The sequence below is a fragment of the Hyla sarda genome, chromosome 7 (genome assembly GCF_029499605.1).
Source record: "Hyla sarda isolate aHylSar1 chromosome 7, aHylSar1.hap1, whole genome shotgun sequence".
NCBI classification, from domain to species: Eukaryota; Metazoa; Chordata; class Amphibia; order Anura; family Hylidae; genus Hyla; species Hyla sarda.
Window position 1 is genome coordinate 179,030,178 of NC_079195.1, and position 17,110 is coordinate 179,047,287.

The 17,110-nt window shown below is 41.7% G+C and overlaps 1 protein-coding gene across 1 annotated transcript in view; it reads left to right on the plus strand.

Annotated features, from left to right (window-relative positions):
- The window catches only part of LOC130283192 (oocyte zinc finger protein XlCOF7.1-like), a 55,349-nt gene extending 39,451 nt beyond the window's left edge, over nt 1-15,898 (plus strand). The window contains exons 9-16 of the mRNA XM_056532396.1: nt 1,598-1,759; nt 2,395-2,518; nt 2,912-3,003; nt 3,177-3,288; nt 6,831-6,982; nt 9,509-9,700; nt 9,785-9,908; nt 13,633-15,898. Of these exons, the coding sequence (XP_056388371.1) occupies nt 1,598-1,759; nt 2,395-2,518; nt 2,912-3,003; nt 3,177-3,288; nt 6,831-6,982; nt 9,509-9,700; nt 9,785-9,908; nt 13,633-15,125 (2,451 nt within the window). The 3' untranslated portion in view covers nt 15,126-15,898. The remainder of the gene's footprint in view (nt 1-1,597; nt 1,760-2,394; nt 2,519-2,911; nt 3,004-3,176; nt 3,289-6,830; nt 6,983-9,508; nt 9,701-9,784; nt 9,909-13,632) is intronic.
- Nucleotides 15,899-17,110: the final 1,212 nt, after the last annotated feature.

A 17,110-nucleotide genomic window follows, 5' to 3' on the forward strand; every position in this document is an offset into this window, starting at 1 on the left:
TAAATGTCACTTTAGAGATAATATACCTGCTGACAGGAGAGGTGAGGGAGAATTATGTCACGAGACCTCTATTATAATACATGGAATTCTTTGGAGAATTACATTTATTATTTCACATGGTGTCCCTTGTGTCATGAAGGGATATGTGGGCAGGGAGTTTTTTATTTCCCTAAAAAACCTTTTTTTGGGATACAGCGAAAACAAAAAAATATTCATACTCACCTGTCCTTTTTTCTTTAGACTGACATTCTGTTGGTGCCCAGTCCCTGCTGTCCTGTACTTCCTGGTTCCTGTGCTGTTTTGTTCAGGCAGGAACTGTCTGGCACAGCTACCAGACTGTAAGTGGGGGTGACAGTAGGTCAGGTGTAACTTACTACCCTGTGGCCCTTGCTCACTGCTGATTCACTGAGGTTGAGAAGGGCTTCTGTGCAATTTTATACAAAAATATCTGATTTAATAAAAAATAAACTTGCGGGAGCAGGTGGTTTTTAACCTTGATCGGGCAGTCACAGAACATACAGTGGGTCCCACAAAATCCTGCACGGTCCTGCAAACCTTTGAAATGCCACAGGTGGCTTATGAATTAGCTCAAGTGGGTGATGAAATGGCAAAAGGGGGTTATAAAATAGCACAACGGGATGATAAAATTGCACTGGGAGTAAAGAAATTGCACAGAGGGGTACTATTTCTAAAAGCTGTGACAAAATGTTTGCAGGAGCAGGCGGGAATGGACACACATTGCAGGATCGGGCGGGAATGGGCACACATTGCAGGAGCAGGCGGGAATGGGCACACATTGCAGGAGCAGGCGGGAATGGGCACACATTGCAGGAGCAGGCGGGAATGGGCACACATTGCAGGAGCAGGCGGGAATGGGCACACATTGCAGGAGCAGGCGGGAATGGGCACACATTGCAGGAGCAGGCGGGAATGGACACATTGCAGGAGCAGGCGGGAATGGACACACATTGCAGGAGCAGGCGGGAATGGACACACATTGCAGGAGCAGGCGGGAATGGGCACACATTGCAGGAGCAGGCGGGAATGGACACACATTGCAGGAGCAGGTGGGAATGGACCCACATTGCAGGAGCAGGCGGGAATGGGCACACATTGCAGGAGCGGGCGGGAATGGGCACACATTGCAGGAGCGGGCGGGAATGGGCACACATTGCAGGAGCAGGCGGGAATGGGCACACATTGCAGGAGCAGGCGGGAATGGACACACATTGCAGGAGCAGGCGGGAATGGGCACACATTGCAGGAGCAGGCGGGAATGGACACACATTGCAGGAGCAGGCGGGAATGGGCACACATTGCAGGAGCGGGCAGGAGTAGAACACACACCTTGCGGGAGTCATCAGTAATGGCAGAAATCCAGAAGAAGCAGGCAGAGTGGAATAAAGAAAACAGATAGATAAAACAGAAAGATAATCTCCTGCCCAATCGTGTCCTGGAAAAACACATATGAACAAATGATAAAAATAAAAAAATAATAATAACTGGGGGCACCAAAGAGAAATTTTGCACAGGGCACCTTGCAGAATAATCCCGCCTCTAGGAATGTGTAAGAAATAAAATATCTCTTTATGTGCAGGATTACATAGTAGTGAAGAAGGTGTCGGATGAGGATGAAGGATGGGGCAAGGGCCAGATCCCCACAATGGAACCTCCACCTCACTCTCTGATGAATGAAAGAAGCAATGAGCAGAAGGTTCTAGAAATCTCCAATATGATCATTCATCTGCTGACTGGAGAGGTGAGAACTGATAGAACATAACACAATAAAGTCTGGATAATTACAGCATAATTGTCTGTAGAGGTAGTCAATGAAGGGTTACCTGGGAATTCATTCAGGTTTTTCTAGGGCTGAAAGTAGTTTAAATAATAACTTTCCAATTGACTTGCCTTTTGGATTTTTTTCCTTTCTCCGCTGCCAGTCTGCTGTCTTCTCTGTCACATGTTGCTTCCAACATTGGGATCATACTAGACATAATGCCATAAAGCAGCAGAGGAGGCGGTAGACAAGCAGCACATGTGTGTAGGTTGTGCCATGCTGAATATCTACCTTTACATCCATTGTATTTACTTCTTTAGAGACCTCCATTTTGAAGATATGTTAGCGGATATTTGGTAGATCAGTAGTGCAACAAATACACTTGTTACTATTAGTTAACACCATTTCCTTGCAGTTTGTGAGTTTCCAAGCAGGGATCTCTCTCCTTAGATTTATATTGTAACATTGTACCTGTTTGTAGTTGTATCTCAACATACAAAGGTGCAGAAAACATTAGATCTTTACACTTAAAGCTATTATTAATGTCATGTACTACATGACATTACTACATATTTCGTTCTTTTTGTCCACTGAATCTGTATCTTTTTATGTATCAGGTTTCTATAAGATGTCAGGGTGCTGCTATGCATTTCTCTCTGGAGGAATGGGAGTATGTAGAACGACACAGGGATCTCTATGAGAATATCATGATGGAGAACCACCAGCCCCTCACATCTTCAGGTAAGTAAAGATGTTTTACTAGTTGTAAAAGTCAGTTTGTAAATTTGACAAAAAACTGTCCTACATGACTTGCGCCACATTAAATATGAATTTAAGACACTTTTTAAACCCTTTCCCACTGGGTCAAGCAACAGAGGTGTAGCCTCAGTAAAAGGGGGTGATTCCTAAATGAATCAAAAAGTGTGCCATCATTTTGTGTACAATTCTGGTTTTAAGTAAGACAATTAAAAGTTAATCTAAACTGACACTATAAAGTCTACTGATATTCCACATTTATCAATGAGCCTGATACACTGTGATAAATCTGGTGCACTTGAAGTCTGTCCAAGTATTATGCAGTTTTAGTAAATCCCAGCCAATGTATTTGGAATCACCATGTGTGTTCTTCTACAGAACAATCCAGTATGAGGACAATTCCAGACACAAGTTCTGTTTATTCCCAGGATTGTCCAGAGGGAAATCAGAATGTCCCATGGGATCAAAAGGTAGATGTAACTTAAATGTCTCACCAGTTATATGTATATTATTCTATTGCAATTAAGTAAACATCAGTAGCGTTATCATCACCCAGTTTTTTCTCTAGTTTTCTTCATCTGCCTCATTCTTTATTTTTTTTATTTCTTTTATTTGTATATTGTTTCCGCATTTGGCGTTATAGGCTGAGGACCTGACTGACATTAAAGTTGAAGTTGTTACAGCAGAAGAAGAGATGTGTGTGAGGATCAACCAGCAATCTAAGAGAGAAAAAATCCCCACTGATATCAGCATAGGTAAGTCATAACCATGGCAAGTGGTGTGATATTCAGATTATGTAATGTGGATTTCATATTCTTTTTCCTCTCAATGCTACTTTTTCTTTGTTGGAAGAATTTATAAATAATTTTATATAAAAAGAATACTGATCATTAGGGGTGTGAATCGCCAAGAATTTGGCGATTCGATTCAAATCGCGATACCAGTGTGGCGATTCGATATATCCGGATATATCGCGATACTGTCTAGGTGACGATACATCGCCATATATCCCGATTCTGTTTAAAAAACAATGTCTTTTACGCTTTTATTAAAACTTTTTTTTTTTTTTTGTACACTTTATTAGTCTTTTAGGAATCATTAGATTCCTCAGACAGATGAATAGAGTTCTATTGAACTCCATTTATCTGCGATCCATTGATAGAGCCTGGTCCAGCCAGGCTCTATCAATGACAGAGGGCCGGAGAGCCTACACATCTCCCTTTAGACGCCGCTGTCAGCTTTGACAGCGGCGATCTAAAGGGTTAATAGCCAGCCGCGGCGATCGCCGCATGCTGGCTATTAGCGGCGGCCCCCGGCTACTGAGAACAGCCGGGGGCTGCAGAGTATGGAGCGGGCACGAGTCGGGAGCCCGCTCCATACACACTGCAGAGCACCGCATGCTGGATATTAGCGGCGGTGATGCATCAGCGGCCCCCGGATACTGAAATCAGCCGGGGGCTGCAGAGTATGGAGCGGGCACGAGTCGGAGCCCGCTCCATACATCCAGAGCGCCGCCGCCGTGTCAGATCCGGCTGACAAAATGTGGAACTTGTATCTCCTGATGCCCGGGACATGCTTTCTGTGCATCAGGAGATACAAATTCCACATCACTAAAGGGATTTTTCACTTGCCGATACTGAATCGATTCAAAATATTTTTGAATCGATTCAGTATCGGCAAGTGAAAAATCGCGATAATCGCGGGAATCGATTTTTTTCTTACATCCCTACTGATCATATATCTGTTCATTGTGTGTATAGTCTTCTGTCAAAATCCTATTTCCAGCCTTGCTCCAGAAAGGACATCTCTACTAGAGATGAGAAAACGCTTTAGCTAGAAAATAAGAGCTTCAATTTAGACTTCTGTTATATCTTCTCAGTATTTTACAGAGTTGCAGACAATGTTGGTTAGCTGTTAGGGTATAAAAGCATACTGTACCTTTTCAGGAGCTAGTGGTAGTTGTCAAACCTTTAAAATCCCCTTTTTACTTCTCAGCCAAATGTCAAGGAGGAGTCGAGCTGCTCAAGTGTCAAAGACTGGCACATCTCATCACTTGCTCCCACCTCCCTGACCCCCTTTACTGCTGTATAGGCTCTGTATGTCAATCAAAGAGGTGCTGGGAACTTAGGACAAGCAATGAGGGATGAGCGCTTTAGGAAAGTTATCAGTTTCCTTTTACACCCTAAGGGTATGTTCACACGAGTGAACCCACAGCGTATTTTACGCTGTGGATCCGCCGCTTAAGGACCCTTGCATGCTGGCTTTACATGTGCCGCTACAAGCAGACACCCTGCGATGTGCAAGTCGCCGCGCTTGCGCAGTAGACTCGCACATCACGGCATCTCTCGGCCTAGCTCATGGAGCAGGGGGAGCAATGTGTAAGAACACTGCGCATGCCACTCCGAGCAGGCACATGTAAAGCCACTATGCAGCGGTCCTTCAGTGGCGGATCCGCAGCCTAAAATACGCTGTGGGTCCGCTCGTGTTAATGTACCCTAACAGTTATCCCAACATATGCATCTGACAAATTTCCTTTAACACTATGGGTTTCATAAGTAACATTCTTCTAGTGTCTGCCAAACCCAGATCAAAACTGCCCGATGGTGAAATAAGATCCATAAGTCTAGAGAACTGTGATGTCCCAGTACAGGACATGGTCCTGTACTAACTCTAGGCCCTGTCAGGTTGAGACCCTCAGTGACCTGGGGGCTCCCCTGCAAGCTCTCCTCCTATTGTTTCCAGGATGTTGTGTATATCACTTTAATGCCTAGACAGTCTCCTGATGTATAGATAGTACAAAGGACCTGTGAGAGGTCTCAAGTACCTGTGTGAGTCTGTCACATGTTATGCAGTCACATGATTTATTGTCACATGTTCTCCTAGAGCGCACCAGCTTAACCTATGACCCACAGTTTTCTTGACCAATGGGCTTTAGTTCAGCCCCCACTATATAAAGGGGCGGCCATTACAATTCACTCTCTTATGATCTTTGCTGAGGAACAGTTAACACCAGAGATCTCAGTGCAAGTGATCAGCATCTGGAAGACCCCAAAAGCTACAGTCATTCCAGTAAGTCTCAAGTCTATGTCTGCTGTCACTGAAACTAGTCAAGTCCTGCATATAGTCAAGTCCAATCTCAAGTCAAGTTAATTACAAGTATATTTGTCCAGCAAGCTGCGAAGCCTTTCTGGGTCCTGGCCACCTCTCTGGGAAATCTGTCCTTAGCTGTGAAGGTCTTATACTCCTTATTCCATCTGTCTTATACTCAGTAAAACCTCTGTTTGACCATAACTGGTTGTGGACTCTCATTTCACTACTAGCAACTGGGATAGCGGAGAAACCAAGCGTGTGGTGTTCTGGAACCCTAAAACCACACTGGCGTCACGAACACTAGGGGTTAATACCATCTGATCCCACCACTCACACCGCTACACCTGTGGTCCCGCCATACACCCGTGGGTCACCACAGAACATTTTCAATATTCTACAGTGTAGTAATAGAAAGCTTTATACCACATCTCTTATTAGCAATTTGATCGTGGAAATGTAACCATTCGATGCACCTTCCAACTCACTTTTTATCTCCCTGAGATGTAAATATTTTTGTTTAGTATGTAAATGAGGCTCAAGTGCTCAGAGGGTGTTTCCCCAGCACATCAAGAGCCCTGGGTTAAAGGGATACTCCAGGATGAAACTTTTTATTTTTAACCTGCCCATAATGCCGGAATTAAAAATAAAAAACTGTAGTTACCTCCTGCCACTCCCCTGGTGCCTCTAGTATTCCACTTCTGTCCTCTGCTGCGTTCTTCTTCCTGCTTCTTGTAGGTGGCCCGCCACACTGCTGCTCAGCTAATCACCATCCTCACTGACGTCCTGCCTTGGCCGGTGATAAGCTAAACAGCAGTGTGAGGAGGGGAGCAGGATAACAGAGGCACTGGGGGAGTACCAAGAGGTAAATCCATTTTTATTTATTTATTTTTTATTTATTTTTTTATGCTGGCATTCTGAGAGGGTTGGAAAAAAAAAAAAAAAAAGTTCTATCCCGGAGTACCCCTTTGACAGCGAGTAGTTCTTATCCTGAGATCAGTACGTTTTTTACTTTAGTGAGCATGTTTGTAGGAATAATACTACATTTTTGCTACCCTAATACTGTAGTGTTGTTTACATTACTACTTTGAAATTTTAGTATTCAGATCCAAGAAAATCACATGACAGCCAAAGAAATATGGCAATTGACCACTGACCAATGGATAACATATTATTTATGTATACTTTATTTCTGCTTGTTTTCTTGCAGTACAGAATCCTACAGCTTTGATGTCTCCTAATAGTTTTCCTTACAATACACTACTATTGTCCTTGGCCAGTCCATCATATAATATCAAAAAGGAGATGGCTGAGAGTATATTAAACCTCTTCATGGAGATTATTTACCTGCTGACTGGAGAGGTAAGGATTCTGGAAGTTATGAAACTGGCATATATACCATATATACTCGTGTATAAGCCGACCCGAATATAAGCCGAGGCCCCTAATTTCACCCCAAAAACCCAGGAAAAGTTATTGACTCGATATAAGCCTATAAGACTATAAGCCTAGGGTGGGAAATACATCATCCCCCCCTCTCATCATCCAGACCCTCGTCATCATCCAGACACCCTTCATCATCACCGCCTGTCAATCCCTTCATCAGTGGTCTTCAACCTGCGGACCTCCAGATGTTGCAAAACTACAACTCCCAGCATGGCCGGACAGTTGTAGTTTTGAAACCTCTGGAGGTCCGCAGGTTGAAGACCACTGCGGCCTTCGTCATCATCCAGACCCCCCCCCCCCCCCTTTAGTTTTCTAATCACCTCCCCTCGGTGGCGTGGGAAGGAAGGGTGAGCTGGTCCAGGCCATCTATGCTGCAGGGACCGTCCGGTGGGGAGGGTTAGTCATTCCGGGCTGTCCATTTTCACCAGGGGGGGGGGCCTCTTCTCCGCGATCCGGGCTGCGAATGAACGTCCCTGTGCGCCGTCGTCAAGGCAACGTCACTAGTCGGGGGCAGGCCCGGAGCCCGGAGAAGAGGGCCCCCCTGGTGAAAATGGACAGCCCGGAACGACTAATCCTCCCCACCGTACGGTCCCTGCAGAATAGATGGCCCGGACCAGCTCACCCTTCCTTCCCACCGAGGGGAGGTGAGTAGAAAACTAAAGGGGGGTCTGGATGATGACGAAGGCCGCAGTGGTCTTCAACCTGGGGACCTCCAGAAGTTTCAAAACTACAACTCCCAGCATGCCCGGACAGCCGATGGCTGTCCGGGCATGCTGGGAGTTGTAGCTTTGCAACACGAAAAATCATACTGGAAAACTAGGCTTATACTTGAGTATATACGGTAACTAAATCTATCCATCTTTTGTACACTTCTGTTAAAGAAAAAAAAAAACAGAATACTCTGAAATACCCTGAAATAACTGACAAAAGTCATGAATGACAATTTACGGAAAATTATCTGATGGAGATCAGACATGGCTTTTGAATTGTAGTTCAACAAAATCATTTTGAACAACAAAATAATGAAACTGTCCTGAACTAAATATTTTTGTTGTACAACCTTTTGAGGCACTCACTGCAAATGATTTCTGTAACTCTCATTGACACTTCTGGACTTGTCTCCAGGTATTTTCTCCCACTCCTCATAAGATACTGATCCAGCTGTCTCAGGACATTTATGGCTTGTCCTTCAGACAGAGGAAACAAAACTAGAGCTTTGGCATGTTACATCAGCTCTGTGTTCACAGATACAAAAATGCAATACAGTAACCCCCCGACATGCGATGGCCCCGACATATGATAAAATCGACATACGATGCCATCGCATTAACTGCTATCCGACAGCGCAAAATGCTTAAGCTGCTGTCGGATAGCAGTTTAAGCATCCCGGGCAGGTTCGCTCACCTATTCCCGCTGCTCCGGGTCCACTTCACGATCCTCCGGTGTCTTCCGCATCTTCTCCAGGGTCCGGGCCTCGCTTTCCGGCGTCGTTATTACGTCACTACGCACGCCGCGCTGGCGCAGCAGCGTAATAACGTCACCAGAAAGCGAGGCCCGGACCCTGCAGAAGATGCGGAAGAAGCCGGAGGATCACGAAGAAGACACCGGAGCAGCGGGACAGCATCGGGAGCCCCTCGGACAGCATCGGGAGCGGTGAGGACCTGGTCCGGAGCGGCGGGGACAGGTGAGTACAGCTTCCTATACTTTACATTGCTCGGATCCCTCAACATACGATGGATTCGACAAATGATGGGTCGTTTGGAACGAATTACCATCGTATGTTGAGGGGCCACTGTATACAAAGAGAAGAACATTCTGGAATGAAATGTGCTGCCAGAGTTGGGCAGCTTGGTCTCAGGCACAGGTCATGGGTCCTCCAACAGGATAATGACCCAAAACACAACAGCTAAAAACACCAAGAATGGGTAAGAGCAAAACACTGGACTATTGTGAAGGGGCTTCTATGAGCCCTGGTCTAATTTTTTTTAAAAATCTGTGAAAGTAGCTGAACCCTGCAGTCTGGAGAAGACACCTTCATACATGAGACAGCTGGGCCAAGATACCTGAAGACAAGGGCAGAAGTGTCATTGACTGTTAGGCCGGGTTCACACGGCAGAATGTACACGTGGAATTCCGCATTAATCTTCCACACAGTCGTTCTGCAGTCCTATTGATTTCAATGGGATTCTGCTGCTCTGTTCACATGGCAGAATTTCCGAATCTGCTTATGAAATCCTGATTCTTGCGTCCGCAAAAACATTGTTCAATGTTTTTGCAGATTCGCAGAGACCGCGCATTCTTGTGCAGTCCTAGAGCTGGAATGTTCTGCTCTCACTCCGCTGCAGGCCATTCTTCCACCATGTTAACATAGGCTTACAGAAATCACTTGATTGCAGTGACTGCCATATATATATAATTATGTTTCTCTATCTCTGTATACAGAATTATGCAGTAGTGCAGAGGGCATCTGGTGAGTGTTTGACCTCTGCCAGTCGACCACATTTCTCAGTAGAATCAAGCAGAACTCAGAGCACCAATACAAAGCCTCTACCTCACATACTGATATATAATAGAGTCAATAAGCAGAGGATCCTAGAACTCACCTACAAAATCATTGAGATGCTGACTGGAGAGGTGAGTGCTGCTGGGTATGTTGGGTTATTATTTGGGCTTTATTATCTCAAGAGTGTGAATGTTTACTGTAATATTGTGTTTTAGGTTCCTCTAAGGTGTCAGGACGTCACTGTCTATTTCTCAATGGAGGAGTGGGAGTATTTAGAAAAGCACAACAATCTGTACAACAATGCAACGTTGAAGAATCCCAAACTCTTCTTGTCCATGAGTAAGAATTTTTTTTAAAGAAATAATCTTTGTTTGGTTATCATGAGATGTCTAAGGTAAATTTACAACACCAACTCATAATATGTCAAACCCGGCTCTTGCATTGCCTTCTAGCAGGAAATTACTGTCATTGACCAATGTTCTGCTTCCTCCTTTCCATGGAGCTCGTATTTCTGCAGACTTGATAAGCAACTTGTACTACTACTGGATGTCTCTAGAGATTGATAAGTAGGAAATGTTCCCCTGAATGATGCTCATTACCAGACAAAGAAACTTTAGCGGTAGCTGCACCCTGTTCTTATGGGTGTCTCAAACTCTAGTATTCTTTATTGCCTTCTACAAGCAAACCTTGTCAGTCCAGTCTTATATGACATTGTAACTAGAGATGAGCGAACTTACAGTAAATTCGATTCGTCACGAACTTCTCGGCTCGGCAGTTGATAACTTATCCTGCGTAAATTAGTTCAGCCTTCAGGTGCTCCCGTGGGCTTGAAAAGGTGGATACATTCCTAGGAAAGAGTCTCCTAGGACTGTATCCACCTTTTCCAGCGCACCGGAGCACCTGAAAGCTGAACTAATTTATGCAGGATAAGTCATCAACTGCCGAGCCGAGAAGTTTGTGACGAATTGAATTTACTGTAAGTTCGCTCATCTCTAATTGAAACAGAAGTTGTTTGCTTTAGGGCCACTGTAATAAATGTCCATTAATTAAAAGTGGAGTTCATAGACTATTATGGTCTTCAGAAAACAAAGAAATCCATCCTCCTCTACCAGCAATCAAGGGGTAACAAAGTGATGCATATAAGACCTCATAAATTAATTAAAAAAAATACAATACTCAGCTGTTTAATTTCCAGAAGCTCCAGTATTTTACATAATTAAAATTTTTATGTTGAACATATATTAAAAAAAAATGTTTTTGGTTTTAATTTTTACTATCTATATTTTACATAATCATAAACTATTACATATATATATATAATTATTATTTTTTTTTTTTTTAAATCAACTGGTGCCAGAAAGCTAAACAGATTTGTAAAGTAAGAAAAAAAGGGGGGATACCAAAAGCCTCTAGACTAATACCATAAATGGTACATGATGATTAACTATAGAAATATAGTCGGACTGTGCTTCACTTTAAATGATGAAAAATAATTTATTATAAAATGAGAAACATTAATATAAATAAAGAACAATATTAATACCTCCTTACACAGGGCCCTTGTGGGGAGGTAATATAAATAATATAGAATACTAAAACAAAATGGTAAAACAATAAAATCCGCTGTAAAGTTGGACCTTCCGCTAATCCGATATAGGATAAACCGGCATAGTTCACTTTTTATAAATTTCACTCCATATCCATATATATTGTATAGTTTAAGGACAACTCATATAGTCATATAGTTACCAGCTCCTATAGATGGAAAGAGTTCTTGGTAAATGGCAGTATGGTTAGACGTCCGAGAGGCAGATGATAGATGCTGTGGAGACTGTGTACAGCGCTGGCATGTGCTGCGGCGATGGGCCCGGTTGCCACAGGCCTAGGAGAAGTCCTCGGTCACGGAGGTAGATGGATTACTTCGATGATGAAAGCAAGCTCGGAGGTAGATGGATCTGCTCCGGAGAAAGGTAAAGCCCCGTGGAGGGCCTCTCGGCGCCTGATGTCAGCGGAACAGGTAAGTGTAGCAAGGTATAGGATGCAAACTGTTGCGGAGCTTTAAAGGAGTAGTGTCCAGGATAGGAGGATACGGTTAATGGATTGCGGTAGTCATGCGGCAATTGTTTCTCTCTCTAGACGCGTTTCAGGGTACTTTATTAACGACCCTTTCCTCAGTAGAAATATCTGTTCCGCTGACGTCAGACGCCGAGAGGCGCTCCACGAGGCTTTACCTTTCTCCGGAGCAGATCCATCTACCTCCGAGCTTGCTTTCATCTCTGAAGTAATCCATCTACCTCCTGCCTCTCGGACGTCTAACCATACTGCCATTTACCAAGAACTCTTTCCATCTATAGGAGCTGGTAACTATATGAGTTGTCCTTAAAGGGTACCTCTCATCAAAAAAACTTTTGATATATTATAGATTAATGTATTCAGAATAACTTTACAATTGCATGTTATTAAAAAATATGCTTCTTTCTATTTCATTTTCGACTTTGAAGAAATGACCACTAGGGGTCTCCCTACCAGTCCTGTCAGCAAGCATTTCAGACTCATGCTGGAGTCCTAAACACTACGAGCTGCCAGTCTGCTTTGTTCACAAAGGAAAACACTCAGAGCTGCCAGCCTGCTTTGTTCACAGCCTGTTTGGCTGTGAACAAAGCAGGCTTGCAGCTCTGAGTGTTTAGGACTCCAGCATGAGTCAGAAATGCTTGCTGACAGGACTGATCGGGAAAAATACAATAGAAAGAAGCATATTTTTCATTAATATGCTATTGGAAAGTTATTCAACATTCATTAATCTAAAATATATCAAAAGTTTATTTGATGAGAGGTACCCTTTAAACTATACAATATATATGGATATTGAGTGCAATTTATAAAAAGTGAACTATGCCGGTTTATCCTATATCGGATTAGCGGAAGGTCCAACTTTACAGCGGATTTTATTGTTTTACCATTTTGTTTTACTATTCTGTATTATTTATATTACCTCCCCACAAGGGCCCTGTGTAAGGAGATATTAATATTGTTCTTTATTTATATTAATGTTTCTCATTTTATATCATTTTATAATAAATTATTTTTCATCATTTAAAGTGAAGCACAGTCCGACTATAGTTAATCATCATGTACCATTTATGGTATTAGTCTGTGGCTTTTGGTATCCCCCCTTTTTTTCTTAAATTATTTTATATTTGTACTTTTACTGGTGTAAGTACATTCCATATAGCCTCGACTAATTTTCTTTGTGAGCTGCACATACCCTATTTCCTTGATAGATTTGTAAATGACTTCTATTAAAAAATCTTAATCCTTTCAGTACTTATTAGCTGCTGAATACTACAGAGGAAATTCTTTTCTTTTTGGAACACAGAGCTCTCTGCTGACATCACGAGCACAGTGCTCTCTGCTGACATCTCTGTCCATTTTAAGAACTGTCCCGAGTAGGAGAAAATCCCCATAGCAAACATATGCGGCTCTACACAGTTCCTAAAATGGACAGATATGTCAGCAAAGAGCTCTGTGCTCGTGATGTCAGCAGAGAGCTCTGTGTTCAAAAAAGAAAAGAATTTCCTCTGTACTATTCAGCAGCTAAAAAGTACTGCAAGGATTAAGATTTTTTTAATAGAAGTAATTTACAAATCTGTTCAACTTTCTACCACCAGTTGATTTAAAAAAAAAAAAAAAAAAAAAAAAGTTTTCCACTGGAGTACCCCTTTAACGGAGCAGAAGCGTAGAAAATTTGCGTGGGAAACAAAAAAATTATATAATTGGAAAATAGAAACAGATTAGAGAAAAGAACCTATTTCATTTTTTGACTCTTGGTAATAAATGAAATATGTAACACCTTCCCTATTTAGTGATGATATGTTGCCATTAAATTCACACTAATTCAATAGCTTTTCCACAATTACATTTGTTATAGTTATAGTTGTCATATTTATTGTTGATATATTTATCTTCAATTGGAAGCTTTACTGCATGGGAGCATATTATAATATCTACATCATTATATTATGGAATAAATACTAAATAAAATATTACTTGATTTTATTTCCAGCAGATGACGGCACCAATCTTTCAGTGGGACATCCATTATTTCTACATTATGAAGCATCGCTTAAAGATATCCCTCACCATACTTCTAGAGAACACTTTATTCCCTTAAATATATCCTCATTCTTTCCCAGTAGAGCTCTTTCGTTTGATCCTAATAATCGCAACGAACCTTCAATGGATCAGTCACAGGCTAATAAAGAAGCCAAAGGGCACAGAGAAGATAAAATATTCACATGTTCTGAATGTGGGAGACATTATAAAAATATATTTAATCTTTCCATGCACATGAGAATGCATAGAAACGAGAGGCCATTTTCATGTTCGGAATGTGGAAAAAGTTTTACCAAGAAATCTATTCTTGTTGAGCATCAAAGAGTTCATACAGGAGAAAAGCCATATTCATGTTCAGAATGTGGAAAATGTTTTACCAAGAAATCAGCAGTGGTTGAACATCAGAAAACTCACACAGGGGAGAAGCCATTTTCATGTTTGGAGTGTGGAAAAAGTTTTACCAGGAAATTAATTTTAACTGAACATCGGAGAATTCATACGGGGGAAAAGCCATTTTCATGTCCTGAATGTGGGAAACGTTTTATGGTGAAACATCATCTTTGGAGACATCAAATAACTCACACAGGAGATAAGCCATTTTTATGTTCAGAATGTGGAAGAGGTTTCTACAGAAAATCACATCTTGAGCGACATCAGAGAACTCATACAGGAGAGAGGCCTTTTGCATGTACAGAATGTGGGAAATGTTTTACCAAGAAATCAATTCTTATTGAACATCAGCGAATACACACAGGGGAGAAGCCATTTTCATGTATGGAATGTGGTAAATGTTTTGTGGTCAAACATCATCTTGAGAGACATCAGTTAACTCACACTGGAGATAAGCCTTTTTTATGTTCAGAATGTGGGAGAAGTTTCACTAGGAAATCACATCTTGAGAGACATTTAAGAACTCATACTGGGGAGAAACCATTTTCATGCGCAGTATGTGGGAAATGTTTTACCAAGAAATCAGTGTTGGATGAACATCTGAGAATACACACAGGGGAAAAGCCATTTTCATGTTCAGATTGTGGGAAATGTTTTATGGTGAGACATCATCTCGAAAGACATCAAATAACTCACACAGCAGATAAGCCATTTATATGTTCAGAATGTGGGAAATGTTTTGCAGAAAAAACATATCTTGAAAAACATCAGAGAAGTCACCCAGGGGAGAAACCATTTTCGTGTATGGAATGTGGGAAGTGTTTTACCAAGAAATCGATTCTTGTTGAACATCAGAAAAGTCACAAAGGGGAAAAGACATTTTCATGTTCTGAATGTGGGAAATCTTTTATGGTGAAACATCATCTTGAGAGACATCAACTAACTCACACAGGAGATAAACCATTTTTATGTTCAGAATGTGGAAGATATTTTGCCAGGAAAGCTAATCTTGAGAGACATCTGGCAACTCATGCAGAAGAGAAGCCTTTTTAATGTACAAAGTGTAGGAAATGTTTTATCCATTATTCAGATCTAGAAGTCATTTTTATGATTAGACTGTATGAATTGAATTCTAACTATGGTGTCTGATCTACTAACTGAGAACACCCTCAAATATACAACGGAGATGCCTCCAGGGGCAAGAATTAAGATGAGTTTACCAGTCCATATTTGCTGATCTGATTCAGTGAATTCATGCCATTGTTTGTCTTGTGGAAAGTAAACTCCAAAATGTACAAAATAGTATTATCCCCTTAGTGGAATATAAAAATACGGAACCATAATACAATTCTGTTTTTGTACGAATGATGGATGCACTGAAGTCAGTAACATAATTTATATTACAATAATGTCTGGGAGAATACTTATCAATGGAGTTTAAAACCCTGACAATATTTTTAGACTTTTTATGCAGAAAGTACAGTTCCAGAATTTTTTTTTTATTCACCAATATAAGAATTTAATTGCATAACAACTAAGCACTATAGAAAACTTTACTAGTAAATAAAGCTCAAGCACCTGAAAGTCTCACAATCCTCTTCAAAACATTTAGGCTATATTCAAACACTGGTTTTGAGATTTAAAATGTTTCAAAACATTCTTTGGAAGTCTATAAAAGTCCCAAAAAGTCATTGTTTTTCCAAATGAATTATTGTAATGTTACTTAGTATTAAATTATATATTTTTTAATCCAAAAAAAAACCCAGCATGTAGACATACAACATCCAGGGGATGAGGGCTGGGTTCACACTACGCTTTGTAATTACAGTTCCCGTTTACGGCTGGGAGGAGGGGTTGGGCGGGGCTTAATCGTGGCGCCCGCACACAGCCGTATTCGGGAACCATAGTTAAATGGGTTATCCAGGAAAAAACTTTTTATATATATATATATATATATATATATATATATATCAACTGGCTCCAGAAAGTTAAACAGATTTGTAAATTACTTCTATTAAAAAATCTTAATCCTTTCAGCTTCTGAAGTTAAGGTTGTACTTTTCTGTCTAAGTAATCTCTGATGAAACGTGTCTCGGGAAACGCCCAGTTTAGAAGAGGTTTGCTATGAGAATTTGCTTCTAAACTGGGCGGTTCCCGAGACACGTGTGATCAGAGGTTACTTAGTCAGAAAAGAACAACCTTAACTTCAGAAGCTCATAAGTACTGAAAGGATTAAGATTTTTTAATAGAAGTAATTTACAAATCTGTTTAACTTTCTGGAGCCAGTTGATATATATAAAAAAGTTTTTTCCTGGAATACCCCTTTAATGTATGTCTATGAGCCGACCGGAGTGAACCACAGCCTCCGGTCGGCTGCTTTTTCGGCCGTATGTGGTTTCCCGACCGCAGGCAAAAACATGGTCGACCACGTTTTTGCCTGCGGTCGGGAAACCGCATACGGCCGAAAAGCAGCCGACCGGAGGCTGCGGTTCACTCCGGTCGGCTCATAGACATACATTAACTACGGTTCCCGAATACGGCTGAGTGCGGGCGCCGCGATTAAGCCCCGCCCACCCCTCCTCCCAGCCATATACGGGAGCCGTAGTTCAAATCGTAGTGTGAACCAGCTAAGTCCCTACAATTAGAATTGTAAAATATGAATTACTTTATGAATACAAAGAATAGCTGTAAAAGATTATAAATTATATCAACAATATCATTACTCTGTCATCAGGTAAGCACTGGATTAAAACCTTAACCTTGAAAAATGTATATGGTTTAAATAAGCAACAAAACCATAAAAGAATAGTAATGGAGATGCCATTAACCCCATGTTCCTTGAGCCTGCAGCCTGTTTAGTAGCTCTGCATTTTCCTACACGCAGAGCCATTGGCAGGGTCAGGCTGTCCCATTGATGGCCTCATCCTGTACTGTGACAAGGAAAATAAATAATTAATTCCCTGTCACTTAACCCCTTAAGGACCGGAATGGGATGCAGCAGTTACCTGCTATCACGCGAGGATCGGGGACCGGCGTCA